Source organism: Oryzias latipes, assembly GCF_053564925.1.
Source record: "Oryzias latipes strain Hd-rR chromosome 1 unlocalized genomic scaffold, Olatipes_Hd-rR_3.1 chr1_Y".
In the NCBI taxonomy this organism is placed as follows: domain Eukaryota; kingdom Metazoa; phylum Chordata; class Actinopteri; order Beloniformes; family Adrianichthyidae; genus Oryzias; species Oryzias latipes.
Window position 1 is genome coordinate 10,804,165 of NW_027616335.1, and position 12,476 is coordinate 10,816,640.

At 39.3% G+C, this 12,476-nt stretch overlaps 1 protein-coding gene across 1 annotated transcript; it reads right to left on the bottom strand.

The window, feature by feature from the left end:
• Positions 1-342: 342 nt before the first annotated feature.
• Positions 343-12,392, bottom strand: LOC101167929 (cGMP-specific 3',5'-cyclic phosphodiesterase-like). Its single transcript, XM_023956281.2, has 20 exons — positions 12,073-12,392; positions 9,901-10,570; positions 8,601-8,684; positions 8,242-8,322; positions 6,851-6,940; positions 6,582-6,734; positions 5,862-5,929; positions 5,605-5,753; positions 5,241-5,416; positions 5,102-5,152; positions 4,483-4,629; positions 4,083-4,211; positions 3,847-3,941; positions 2,809-2,896; positions 1,857-1,957; positions 1,696-1,773; positions 1,535-1,598; positions 1,382-1,456; positions 802-885; positions 343-669 (listed from the first exon to the last, which is right to left on the bottom strand). Exons 1-20 carry the CDS (start codon positions 12,318-12,320, stop codon positions 550-552), a joined length of 2,751 nt encoding a protein of 916 aa, XP_023812049.2. The 5' UTR covers positions 12,321-12,392; the 3' UTR covers positions 343-549.
• Positions 12,393-12,476: the final 84 nt, after the last annotated feature.

Below are 12,476 nucleotides of genomic sequence, written 5' to 3' on the forward strand. Positions count from 1 at the left end.
GTGAGGCAGCTGGTTCGGCAGAGGCTCGTGGTGAGGATGGAGGGAACAGACCAGTAGAGGAGTCCGGATTACGGCTGCTGTGGGTGACCACTCGTGGCTGAGGTTTCCTGGAGACAGGTAAGACAGCATATGTTAACTACTTGGCTTAAGGCAAGGCAACAAAGCATGAACTTGACGTGAGGCCAAATATGCACCATCAGGGGCAACGGACTGGCGGTGAATGAAGATCCTGGAGCTCCTTAAGAAGGCAGGTGTGTCGATGAGGTGAGTGGAAGCAGCTGGGGATAATCAGGAACCAAGCGGAGAGGAGAGGGGGGAGGAGTCTGACAGAGGCACCATGACAACTGCAGCATAATGAATTTTCTAAATTTGTTTTATGTATTACCATGTGGCACATACTGCAGCATTAGATGACACGTGTCTCAACCGTTGATGGGCTCCATCTAAGTTTTTAGGCATTACGGGTCAAAGAAAAACAGCAAGCAGCTGCTTGCTGTAAGAATTTTTTGGAATCTTTTAAACATCAAATTTTCATCTCTTAGATTTCTTTCAAACGTTTTTGCCATGCTCTTCTTCCTCAGTGTCCTCAGCAAAGTGCAGCCAATTTTCTCTGTTCTTCACACATCCATCTCTCAGAGGAGAGCAGGCGTCAAACAGTTGGGACACAGCCTGGGGAGGATGTAAACAATGGTGCATTAGGGCGGAATGGAAATGCATGAACTTTACATGAATAAATATACAACACATGGTTTTACGGAGTATCATTTTGGCAAACTTTCAACACACATCACCACCATTAACCTTGTAGAGCGGGTAGCAGATCTCATCGATGTACTCTACTTGCATGTGTGGCAGGCGTGTGCTGTTTTCTCTGTTCATTATGTCCTGTTGAGATGAAAATAGCCTCTTAATAAAGGAACTTGGTCTCTATATGAAGTCAACCTATGGAGTTGTTAAGACAGGATCTTGTATAAAATAAAAGTAAAACCAGACATAATTCACATATAGATTTAGTCAAATCAAATCATTTGTTCCCATTAATTCAGTCAAAGTGAACATTAGTCCCCTTGATGATGCAAATATAATATAATAGAAAATAAAACCTAAAATGAGAATTAGAGGAATGTAACTTTAAAGCTAATAGAAATTAGTGACATTTTATTATAAATAGATATTTTTTTAGGAAATGTTTGTTGCAAAGATATCATTTCGAGTTTATGTGAAAAACGTTCAGACTCCATACAAAAATCCATGCTTTGGCACATGACAACAGACATCACATTTAAATGTCCTCGTCCTTGCATTTGATTTGGCTATAATATATCGTACTGTAGAAGAATTCTTTGTAAAGTCAGGACAAACTGATGCTCCCACAACCTACAATGGGTCTGATTTTGAACTCTTCTCTCTCTTTGTCCCCTTGGGCAAAGAACTCCATGGCCACCAGGTTGGCAATCTGCAGAGATGAGACAGAGGTTATGGTTTTGATTATGATGACTCAGAGAAAAAGTGTTGGCTTTAATGCAAGGCTGACCCTTTTCTGTTCAGGCCAAGGCTTTGCGATAGCAGAAAGATCACTAGCTGTCATCAGCATTGACCTGTCATGTACAAAAATAACACATAAACTGTTACTCACAGCATTTGTTCACAAAAAATTTTATATTGAGATTTTTCTTTTCCAGAAATCCCCCTCACCTTAGCAAATCTTTTTGCTTCTCACATTTCCATTTCATCCTGTTTTTCTCAACAAGGGAAAAGAACTCTTTTCTTCTTCTAAAAAAAAAATCAAAATAAAAAGTTGTTTTACATTTTAAACCAAGGCTTCAGCTACTTTGACTTTTGATGCTTGAGCATACTGCATGTAGACGTTCAGGTCGGTGGCAAGGATTGCCCTTTTGACCATGTGAAGCACGTTCCTGTGATCTTCTGATGACAAACTTCGGAGTATCTGACTTCCCTGAGAGAACATGAGAGCATCACTTATTAACCATAAGAGAAAAAAAGAAATAATTATTAATTATTAATAATTATCTAATCATTTCTGAAAAAACCCAGATGTGACTATGTGTATTTTTATTCAATAGATCGTTTTCTTTAAAGTTGATAAAATAAATAAATCCAAAGAAAGACCAATATCTAATTTTCATTATATCTTTCAGGTAATTTAGTGTCATACAGCACCAACGCCAGGGGTCCCCAAATCCAGGCCTTGGGGGTTGATGTCCAACATGTTTTCCAACCAACCTGCCATTGAAACCCCTTATTGACTAAACACACCTGATCCAGGTAATCAGTAGCAAATAAGGCAGGGATTCTGCAAAACTAGCAGGACTCCGGCCCTCCGGGCCTGGATTTGAAAACCACTGACCAACGCTTTAGGTTCAGAATGAAAATGTCACCCATGTGCTATCCAAGGCAATTTAACATTGGGAGTGGGGTCATCTAGACCCCACAAGACAGTTGTGGGCTGAACGTTTTTCTGCAACGATTTGTGATCTTCACTGGTGTCCATGGATTACATGAAATCTTTCCCCCCTTATCCACCTTTGTCATGGTAGGGAGAACACGTCAATGTAAGGGTGGAGTCATAAGATAGCACAAATGTTGACTGCTCCATTTTTAAAACTTCTTAACAAGCAGAATAGAAAGTGATAAAAAAATCATTTTTTGAACAGATTTGCATTTTTAGCATGATTGGCATGTTTTTTATCCTTTAAATATATATTTTTAATCACTGTCGCCATTTAAAAGTAGAGAAAAGTGGACTAGTGAAAATAAATGATAAAATTGAGAGTGAATGGGTCTTACAGTATTGTTCAGAATGAAGAGGCAGAGGTTATAATGATGGTTCTCCAGGGAGGAGTGTCCATACAACTGAGCCAATGGCTGTTTAGTCCTATAAGAGAAAGAAAAGAAACTGGTCAAGAACCAACATAGACTAGTGCCGCTGGAACCCCATCTCCCAGCCCCCACCAGAGCAAGACGCACCAGGTCAAGCTGCACAGTGTGGCAGAGGCGGTGCACTAAAAAAAAGGATAAATAAACGTGATTATAAATTGAAGGGTCTTTGTCTGACAGTGAGGTTCTTGGATGCCTGGATCGGCCGGGATGCTGCGCAGTCTGCCCCGAGCTTTGGGGTGTGGGGTGCCGGGCCTCTTGCCTTTACTGGAGCCCTCAGTGGGATCAAGGTACACTCTAAGAAGCACACATTCATTCAACCCACCTGCTTATTCACTTTTGCACAAATATGGGCATGGGTACCGTTTTTAAACCCCTCTTTAAATCTTTTGTGGACCTGTCTGTTTGCATAAGTCTTGTGAGATAAATTTCCCATCATTAATGTATGAATATACTTAAAACAGACTATTCGTTGGCGTGTGTATTTGAAAAATAAGTCATGCAATTTACTAATGACATTCTTATGTTATGACTCTGTATTATCGACCCACCCCCCCATCTCCCCCATCTTAACCCCTTATCCCTCATCTCTAAAATCCCACTCTCTCCCTATCTCTCTTCTTTTCTTCCATTCTGTCCAAGAAGGAATGCATATAAATATAATAATTATAAATAAAGCTTAGCCTCAAATACAAAAGGGTTAAATATACACTCTGTTTGTCGGAAAATCCAAAAACCCCTATTGTAACAATAAAATATGTCCAACAAAAGAGGCAAAAAAAGAAAAAGAAAAGAATCAAAAGCACAGTTGTGGGCAAGAAATAACAATTTTTTTTGAATAACATACAAAGCTAAATAATATATAAAGGACATAGGCATAATCATAAGCATAATCTTCAAGTAAAAAAGGAAAATGTAAAAAAAGAAGTGGGAATGGCTACTGTTTACCTTTCTATATAGGAGTTATTTACTCCTCTGTGGTCAATATCATGGTTAAGGGTGGCTATCATCAACGCCAAAATCTCCAAACGGGAAAAAATGTTCTGCAACATAAATAAAAGCAAGGGGTATGTTCATTATCAGAAAAATGGATGCTTAAAAATTAAAATGTTTTGAAGTGATCAAAGATCAATTTGAGTTAAAAATAAACCATTTCTGGTTTTCAGGCACAAACATTCACTTACATGAAGCTGGTCTGTCGACATTAGCATAGCAAACATGCTCTGAGCAGTGCACAATGCATGGCTCCAGTTGTGATATGGTACGTTGTTCCTGTAGCCTCGTCTCACAGTCAAAACCCACTGACACAGGCTCTGCAGGGAGAAGCAAAGAGATGCAAAAAAGTAGGCAAAGGTTTTACCAACAAAAATGTTTAAAACAATATCAGTGAGAGTCTTTGAATATTAAATGTTTGATTCCTGAAGTGATTTCATGTAACTTTGGCCTAAATATGACTGAATTATTTTGTTGCTCTAAGCTAATTACATCGTTTATGACGTAGTATCACGCTCATATACATTTTCTATTCAACAATACTGCAGCTCCCATAACAGTTGTAGTGTAATCACATCGTTGGCCGATTACCTTGTAATCAATGTTAAATTCTTGCACCAATTTAAGGTCCAGAAACATGCGAATGGTGGCTTGAGTGGTCATGTCTTCTGGCAAACCAAAATCCGAGAAATTGAAGTCTATAATATTTAGAGAGTCAGCAGATGGGATGGGGGCTTCCTGAAAAAAAAAGTAAACTCATATTTTAATACTGATCAGTTATTCAAACATTTAAAATACAGTTTTTTTTCCCCCCATTGGGGCCATTTGAACGTAACAACCATTGAATGTAAAAACTATCATGCACATATGGTGGTTAAGGGTGTGGTTAGCATTAGCTAGACGTTAGTGTCAAAGCATATACTGCAGATCTGCTGGATAGAAAATAAATGTAAACCTGTTAACACTGGGACAATGATGCCATAAGTAGAGCAGCAAAGCAGAATAGCTAGCAGTCAAATGAACCATCTGCTTAGGACAACATTAAAAAGAACTAAAAGCTCATTTTAGGACAAACTGCTAAACTTCTTCATGATAGGACTTCTTTTTAAATAAATAATAATTATGTACCTTTAGCTAGGTTTATTCCTAAACTCAAAATGTAGTTAAAATGTATTTTTTTTAGCATTTAAAAATGACAGCAGGGGCATACCTGCAGTGCCTGAATTTCCTGCTCTGCTGCAGTGATGTGGTAGGCCAGAACCTGTGGAATTGCACACACACGTATGTGTGTATCACCACAAATCCATTTTGGGAAGGCATGATCACCATGACTAAGTTAGATTTCTTACCTCTTGTGTGACCTTTACGCTAGCTCGTCGCACCTCTGTGATATGGACGGCCTCAGAATATTGTAAGGCCAAGCCACAGTAGACGGCCAGGTCTTCCAGGAGGCACTCATCATATCTGTTGAAAGCTTCCAAGTCATCAGAGTCTTTGCTCTGCTTGTTCATCAGCTGGCACACAGCTAGATGATAGAAAAAAAGTATTGTTCGGTGACAAAAACCTTTCAAGCAGCTTCTAATTTAGTCAAAACACTGTAAAATGCTGCTGCTTTAACTATCAAAATTCAAGTTTGTGATGTGAAACCATGAAAATAACCAACAGATTCAATTATTAATGTTCAATAATGGCGGCTAAAAGGAAGGGACTTACCAATAACATTTTCCGATCTCTCATTTCTAACAGGGCAGCAGATAATGCTTCTCACCGATTCTTCGGAACATTTTGCCATATTTAGCGTCTTCATAGTCTTCAGTGTTTGACATGCATATGATGGGTCAATATCACTGATGTCGCGCTCCCTAAAAAAGAGGAACATTTCCAGAATTGTGTAAAAAGAAAAACAACAGTAAATAGGTGAAATACTGATGAGGATCCTAAATAAAAAAAGGAACGAAAAATGAAAATACCTTCTATAGATCTGACAAGTTGCTCCAAGCTCCTCACACTCCAAGTGTATAACACGCGAAAATGTAACCTATTATAAACACAAGTTAAACACAGAAAATGATACATTAACATAGTAGTTTTTCAACTCAGTGGCCTAGTGGCAGAGTGTCCGTCTTGAAACTGGAGGGTGATAGGTTCAAACCCAGTTGGGTTATACCAAAGACTTTAAAAATGGGACCCTGCTTGACACTCAGCATTAAGGGGTTGAATTGGGGGAATAAACCAACAAATGGCTTCCGAGCAAATTTCCCACACGTAGGTGTGTGACAACTAATCGACTCTGGTTTTGCCTTCACCTTATTAAACTGCAACTCCCTTCTTGTAATTATATCAAGATACTGCACATAGTCATAGCTAACATCAAACTTTCAGTCTTTAGAATAAAATTCAACTGACTTGTACTAAATCATTGAAAATGTAAAATATTAACTAAAAGGAGATAATAACTAATAATGCAAGAAAAATAAATTAAACCATTTTATTTGTTTTTACCCAAGAACATATAAACACACCCACTAATGAACCTACAGAGGTTCAGAATGTTAACTGTCCTAGTGTCCATCACAGACACAAAAACAAGTGATATCTGCTCAAAACAGTGAGCTACAGCAACATAGATAAAAATAAAATCAGATTCATTGATCTGTTAAAATAAAAATGTCAAACCACGGATGGTTCACCTTATTGTCAATGACTGACGTTTGATCTGCAGGGATGAAGATGGTGCAGTACTGAGCACCTGTGGAGGGCATGATGGTGGCAGCCATCTTACTCAGCAGAACTTCAAAAGAATGGTGTTCCCTTGATAACACCTGAGCCATCTTGATCAAAGCCTGTCATTTATACAAACAGAGATGTACATTATATATCAAAATCCTCCTATGGTTTAGACATTCCTACAAATATAAACAGAAAAAGAAGTCTGTGGCTTAGTAGCTCTGTGTCTTACATGACTGCGTTTTGCTTCTTGTCTTGAACTCTCATACAGCTGGATGTTATCCAGAACCATTCCCAGCACATCCATGTGATTGGACAACACCTAATGAAGAAAGTTGACGAAGATAAGGGCCTGTTTAAAGCTGGAAGCTCATACCTACCGTATTTTCCGGACTATAAGTTGCTCCGGAGTATAAGTCGCACCAGCCCAAAAATGCATTATAAAGTAGAAAAAAACACAGATAAGTTGCACTGGACTATAAGTCGCATTTTGACGGGAAATTTATTTGACAAAATCTGAGACCAAGAACTAATAACTTTCATTACCTCATATGACACAATCATAGCAGACTGTTTATCTCATAATTTCACAGTAATTCTTTCTCAAACCTATTTATTTATTCCTTTCATGAAGCATCATTGGCCAACTAATACTCTGTTTTCATCCTGTATTTGTAGAAACAGTTGTCATTTTTATTGCATTTCTGAATCTATGAAATCATTGGAAAATAGAATATTATGTTGTTAGCCTTCAAGATCTTACTGTAAAAAAAAGTTTGCTGATTCTCTGAGTCACTTATCATACTCTTAAACCTTAACATACCTCATACATCAAATTGGCCCAGGAACATCATCTCTGTTCCTCACAAATGAATATAACAGGAGGGTTAACAATGTATTTATTTCAATTTATTTCTAATATAAGTCGCTGCGGAGTATAAGTCGCACCCCTTGCCAAATTATGAAAAAAAGGGCGACTTATAGTCCGGAAAATACGGGGATTTCCATTTAGAGATAAAACATGAAAAGATGTGACAAGAAAATAATTATAACATTAGATGCTTAATTACAAATCCTTTAAAAACCCACTGCCATGAAAATTGTGTTTTTAACATGTTCTTGTGGCATTTTTTTGATAATAAGGGACATATTAAAAAAATTAAGCTTAAAATTGAATTTCTCAGTTTTTCCTTATTTAAATCATTGTGAATAAGAAACAGACAAAAAAAAAATAAAAGAAAAAGAGCCTATTTGTGATCCAGAAAATATGCTGGGTGGGCCACAAGATCCCTGCTATGAGTTCTTGGCAACGGTGAGGGGAAGGGGGGGTGGGGGCTCTGTCCCAATGGTGCAGCAACTTTATCCTAGAAAATGACAGATTTTTTCCATTTTGGCTAAAATTGACATAATAATTAAAAGACCACAAGGAACGGTTTGAAAGTTGATCAAAATATGATCAAAGTGGGACTTAATGCATTATTCTTTGACGTTTTATTTTCATTTCATTTATTTATTTCATTTTCACAGCACACAACAATAAATAACACAACATTCTTGTCTTTGATGAAAATGAAAGGGGACAGAAAGAAGAAAACGTATCTCTCATGACAGCATAAATGTTACCTTTTCGTCCAAGCTGGTGAAGGCAGAAAGCGACCCATCACGGATGCTTCTTTTGTTAGTCATAACCACCACACCAATCACCTGTTTGGAAACACAAACACACATTTACAGTTTTCATTTTTTAACATAAACATGTCCTTTACAAAGTGCTGTGCGACATAAGTGCTGGGCAGACAAAACCATTTCTTTATCAAATTTGGATCCTTAAAATTTTGTAGAACTCTAAAACTTGGAGTGGACATAGAAGAAAAACATCTTGCAGATCTGTACTGTGCAGTATAATACTTGCAGTATCTGTCAATAAATAGAAGAAAAGAAAATAACAACAAAAAAAATGGTCTAGAAAGAGGAAATATTACCTCTCTCCTGTGGTTCTTGATGGGAACACTTAAGACTGTCTTGATGTTTGATGGCTGGTTGTTAACCATGTTGAACCTAAAGTCCTGCAGATGCATATATAGAAACTATTTAGATAAGACCAAATTGCCATGTTCTTCAGGTATGCTTATAAGTCCAATGCATGTTCTTGCAAGGTGTTTTCACAGAACTGCTGCCTAACCCGATATAATTCGTTTGTAAGCCCAGAAAATTTCCGTCACGCCCCATTCCTTCTAGGATTACCTGTTCTCATTTCTCCCAGGAATTGGCTCTCATCCCTAATGACATTGCTGGTGAGGAGGAGGGCTAGAGAGGGCACCAGCTGTAAACCTTTATGCGACATAGGTGTGTGTGTGCATGCTCCAACGGTGCACTGCTCTATAGCACATCTCCATCCCCAAAGACTAATCGGAAGTTATCAGTGAGAGACGTCTAAATGGATTAAGAGTGGCTACAAATCAGGGATTCTCTGGCAAACTCTTACATGCCTGGAAAGTAGGCTACTAGGTGGAGAATCCCTTCCATATGTGGATGTTTCTCATGTGTTTTGTAGAGTAAGACTGTGCTCTTGTGACATTTTTGCATAGTAGGGGTGTAACGATAAATCGACATAACCATTGAAGCGATTTATAGTCCTCCGATCCAACCAGATCGATCTGGCTGAGGCAAGATATTAATCTAATTGAACTATACCATTATAAAATCGTTTCAAAATGAAATCAATCAGTTTTATTGATATTGGAAAATACCATTTGGATTGAGGGACGATAGGTTTATTTTACAATAATGTAAAAACGACCAAGTGCCTCACAGTGGACAACACACATGTGATGACAACAAAAAATGATCGGTCCATCATTTCAGTCCAACGTGTGGAAACACTTTGAATTTTGCAAAGACATGTGACCATACAGTGTTCTAGAATGTTCTAATAATGTTGCCTTTGTAGTATTTTGATGTGGAGGAACAGTAGGCTGAACTTTATCAAACTAAAATGTGAATGGATTTGCCATTACTTGTTGTTTGTACACATATATATTTACACTTGATTATCCTGTAAGAAATTCAAGGAATCTGGAAAACATCACCTGTACTGTACTGAACTACCCTGGTATTTAGCTCTGAGTCACACTGGTTGAATTCTTGGCTAAAGATGTCCTGTATCGATTGCAGGTCAGTGAATTGGATAGAATCAAATTTTTAAAAATGAACCAATATCAACTATAAATCATATCGTCAACCTCAAATTATATGAATCAAATCATTAGTGCATAGACTTACCTCAGATGCATTTCTCAGGTTCATTGGTGCCTCCCTTGCCAAGACGCATTCCATAATACTCTTAAGCAGCTCCTGATGTGCATGGCAGTGCAGGCTGTGCTCACTGCAGCCCCCAAATGATGTTAAAGCGACCACTTCTTCCAAGCTGCTCTTTTCGTCACAGTCTTTTTTAACGAGAGAGAGGGAACCCCTTTCAGCTGACAGCAGCTGCCCAACATGGTCAACAGCTCCTTGACAGAGCTCTGCTACGGATCCCATCCACGTCAGGCCCCCTCCTAGGAGACCCATCTTCCATGGGCATCCTTCATTGTGCCCACAGGCTGCAGTTTCGAATGAAACCGGGGGTAAAATCTTTGGAGTGCACAGCAAATCAGGAGATGTAGGGCATATGGGAGACAGAGGTCTGCAGGGAGACAGACAGGAACGAGAGGACCGAGAAGAGCGGGGTGCACAAGGAGAATGACACCACTGATCCATCCACTCAGGGGGACTGAGATTTGAACAGAAAGGCTTGAGCCTGTCTCTCTGAGAAGAGATGTCAAAGTGGGAGCAGGTAGCAGGAAGTGACGTTCTACGGCGAGGAGCCAGGAGCAGCTTAGAATGGTCGGAGGTGCTCCTGGGGATTCTTGGTGACATCAGTGGTGACATATCTGCTGGGGGGACACTCACCCTGAAATCACAGCACAGTTATACAATTCACTTCTTTTTGTATTATTTATAAAGGACATTCTGTTAACAGTAAAATGAAACGCTTGAAAGCAAAATTTGAAAGACCCACTCCAATCATCTTTTGATCTAAAAAATGTTCCTAGTGGTTTATGCAGCTTTTAGCCAAAATCTAAGAACCTGCGCCATTTTGTTCAACATAGTTTCGCTGCAGTAGTTAATCAGAGATTTGCCTCTGAGTTGTGGGTGGGACCGTTGGCACAGAGCAACTCCGTCCCCTTTCCGCTCCCCTTGGAGCAAGGACTGTGGTCCACCTAGCAATTTTTTGACATCACAATTAAACTCTCCTTGTTGTCTGCCCCTGTGTCGCAACGATTTGAGTAAAGAAATACTCAATAACAGGGGTGGAGCTACCATGGTTCCCCCCAACACTTTCGGGCCCCCGGAGTTGAAAACTCATTATGCATGTATAAAGTAGATTCTTAACCCACTATAATTTAGAGTCCCTCTGCAATCATCTTTTGATCTATTTTTTTAAAGCATTCCCAGTGGTTTCTACGACACAGGGGCTGTAGTTCCTTAAAAATGTGTTGTGGATGGGACTGTTGGTGTGCAGTAGCCCTGCCCACATTCAGCCCCTGATGCCCCCGAACAAATGTTAGAAGGGCAACAAAAATGACGAGCAATATTGGAGCTATACAGCCATACAGTTTTGAACCAGATGCCAGCTCCGGAAAACTAAGACGTCCATGGATCTTGTTGTTTACAAGTTGATGGAAGCACAGCAGAGAGCTTGTAGGTTCTAAATCCCATTTACAAGCTTTTTCAAATGGCATTTTTTCGTCTGCTCTTGATTCACAACAATTTGAATAAAGAAATATTCAGAAATGCAATTTTAAGCTAAGTTTTCTTATTCGTCCTCCAACATGAGCAAAACTGGTCTTAAAATATTTTTGTTTCTTTGCTATCTTTGGTAAAACCCGGAAAAACTAGGGAAAGGACAAAAGACCATCATTTGTTCCTACTAGAGAGTGATTGTGTAACACATCTTTCATCCAAAAAATTATATTATATTGTCAAGAAAAAAATCATGTACATAAAAAAACATTTCTTTAACAATTAATGGAATTTGACTTTTTAGATGCTTATCAAAACATTTAGATGATTAACAGTGAAGATGTCTAAAACTAGAATGATAAAGTAGTTATTTTATGGATGTTTCATCCTAGGTAAGAATTAAAAAAAAAAAAAAGATTAAAGACCCCTGCAGAGGGCCCTATGTTGTGGTTTACTTGGGGGCCCCAAACAGCTAAGTCCGCCACTGTTCATAAATGCAATTTCAACTTAAATGTTTTCACGTCCTCAATCATCAGGAAATGCCACAAAAAGTGTTAAAATACTAAATTATGATTTTCATCAGAGAGGGTCTTAAAAAAGCGAAAGTTAACATTTTCCAACATCCTTCGTTCAGTTCGTAACCCAACATCCAACTTTACAAATTCTTACGCCGAAGATCTGCGTGAAAAGTAGGCCCTAGTAAAGTCCGAGTGGTCATCCAGCCACGCTTGGTCGCTTGACATCTCGCCTCCAAAATTCTCGCCGCGCCTCTTGGTCCTCGGACTCCACAGTGGGGAGAAGAGCCACCCGGTTCCCCGCACCACCGGCGGCTCACGCGCCGCTGACCCGCGGAGGGACATGTTTGCGCCGGCTCCACGAGCTGGAGGCGAGCCGGCGCGCGCTCCTGCAGGCTCCATGTCTGCTTGGCCTCAGCGCAGAAAAAGGCAGGTCATCACCTGCAGAGAGAACGACCAGTGACCTCCGGGAAAGCAGATATCTATGCCGAGCTTGTTGCGTGAGGCTAATCCTCAGACCTTTATTTAGCCGGTCTTGCGCCACGGGTTTACTCAGAA

What these genes read in the sequence shown, in the direction of transcription:
- LOC101167929 (XM_023956281.2), bottom strand. Translation starts at nt 12,320, where the DNA reads ATGGAGCCTGCAGGAGCGCGCGCCGGCTCGCCTCCAGCTCGTGGAGCC. An exon ending in ACCTGAGAAATGCATCTGAG is followed by an intron (nt 8,685 to 9,900) that starts GTAAGTCTATGC and finishes ATGCATCTGCAG; the next exon opens with GACTTTAGGTTCAACATGGT. An exon ending in CGTCAGTCATTGACAATAAG is followed by an intron (nt 5,930 to 6,581) that starts GTGAACCATCCG and finishes TGTTTATAATAG; the next exon opens with GTTACATTTTCGCGTGTTAT.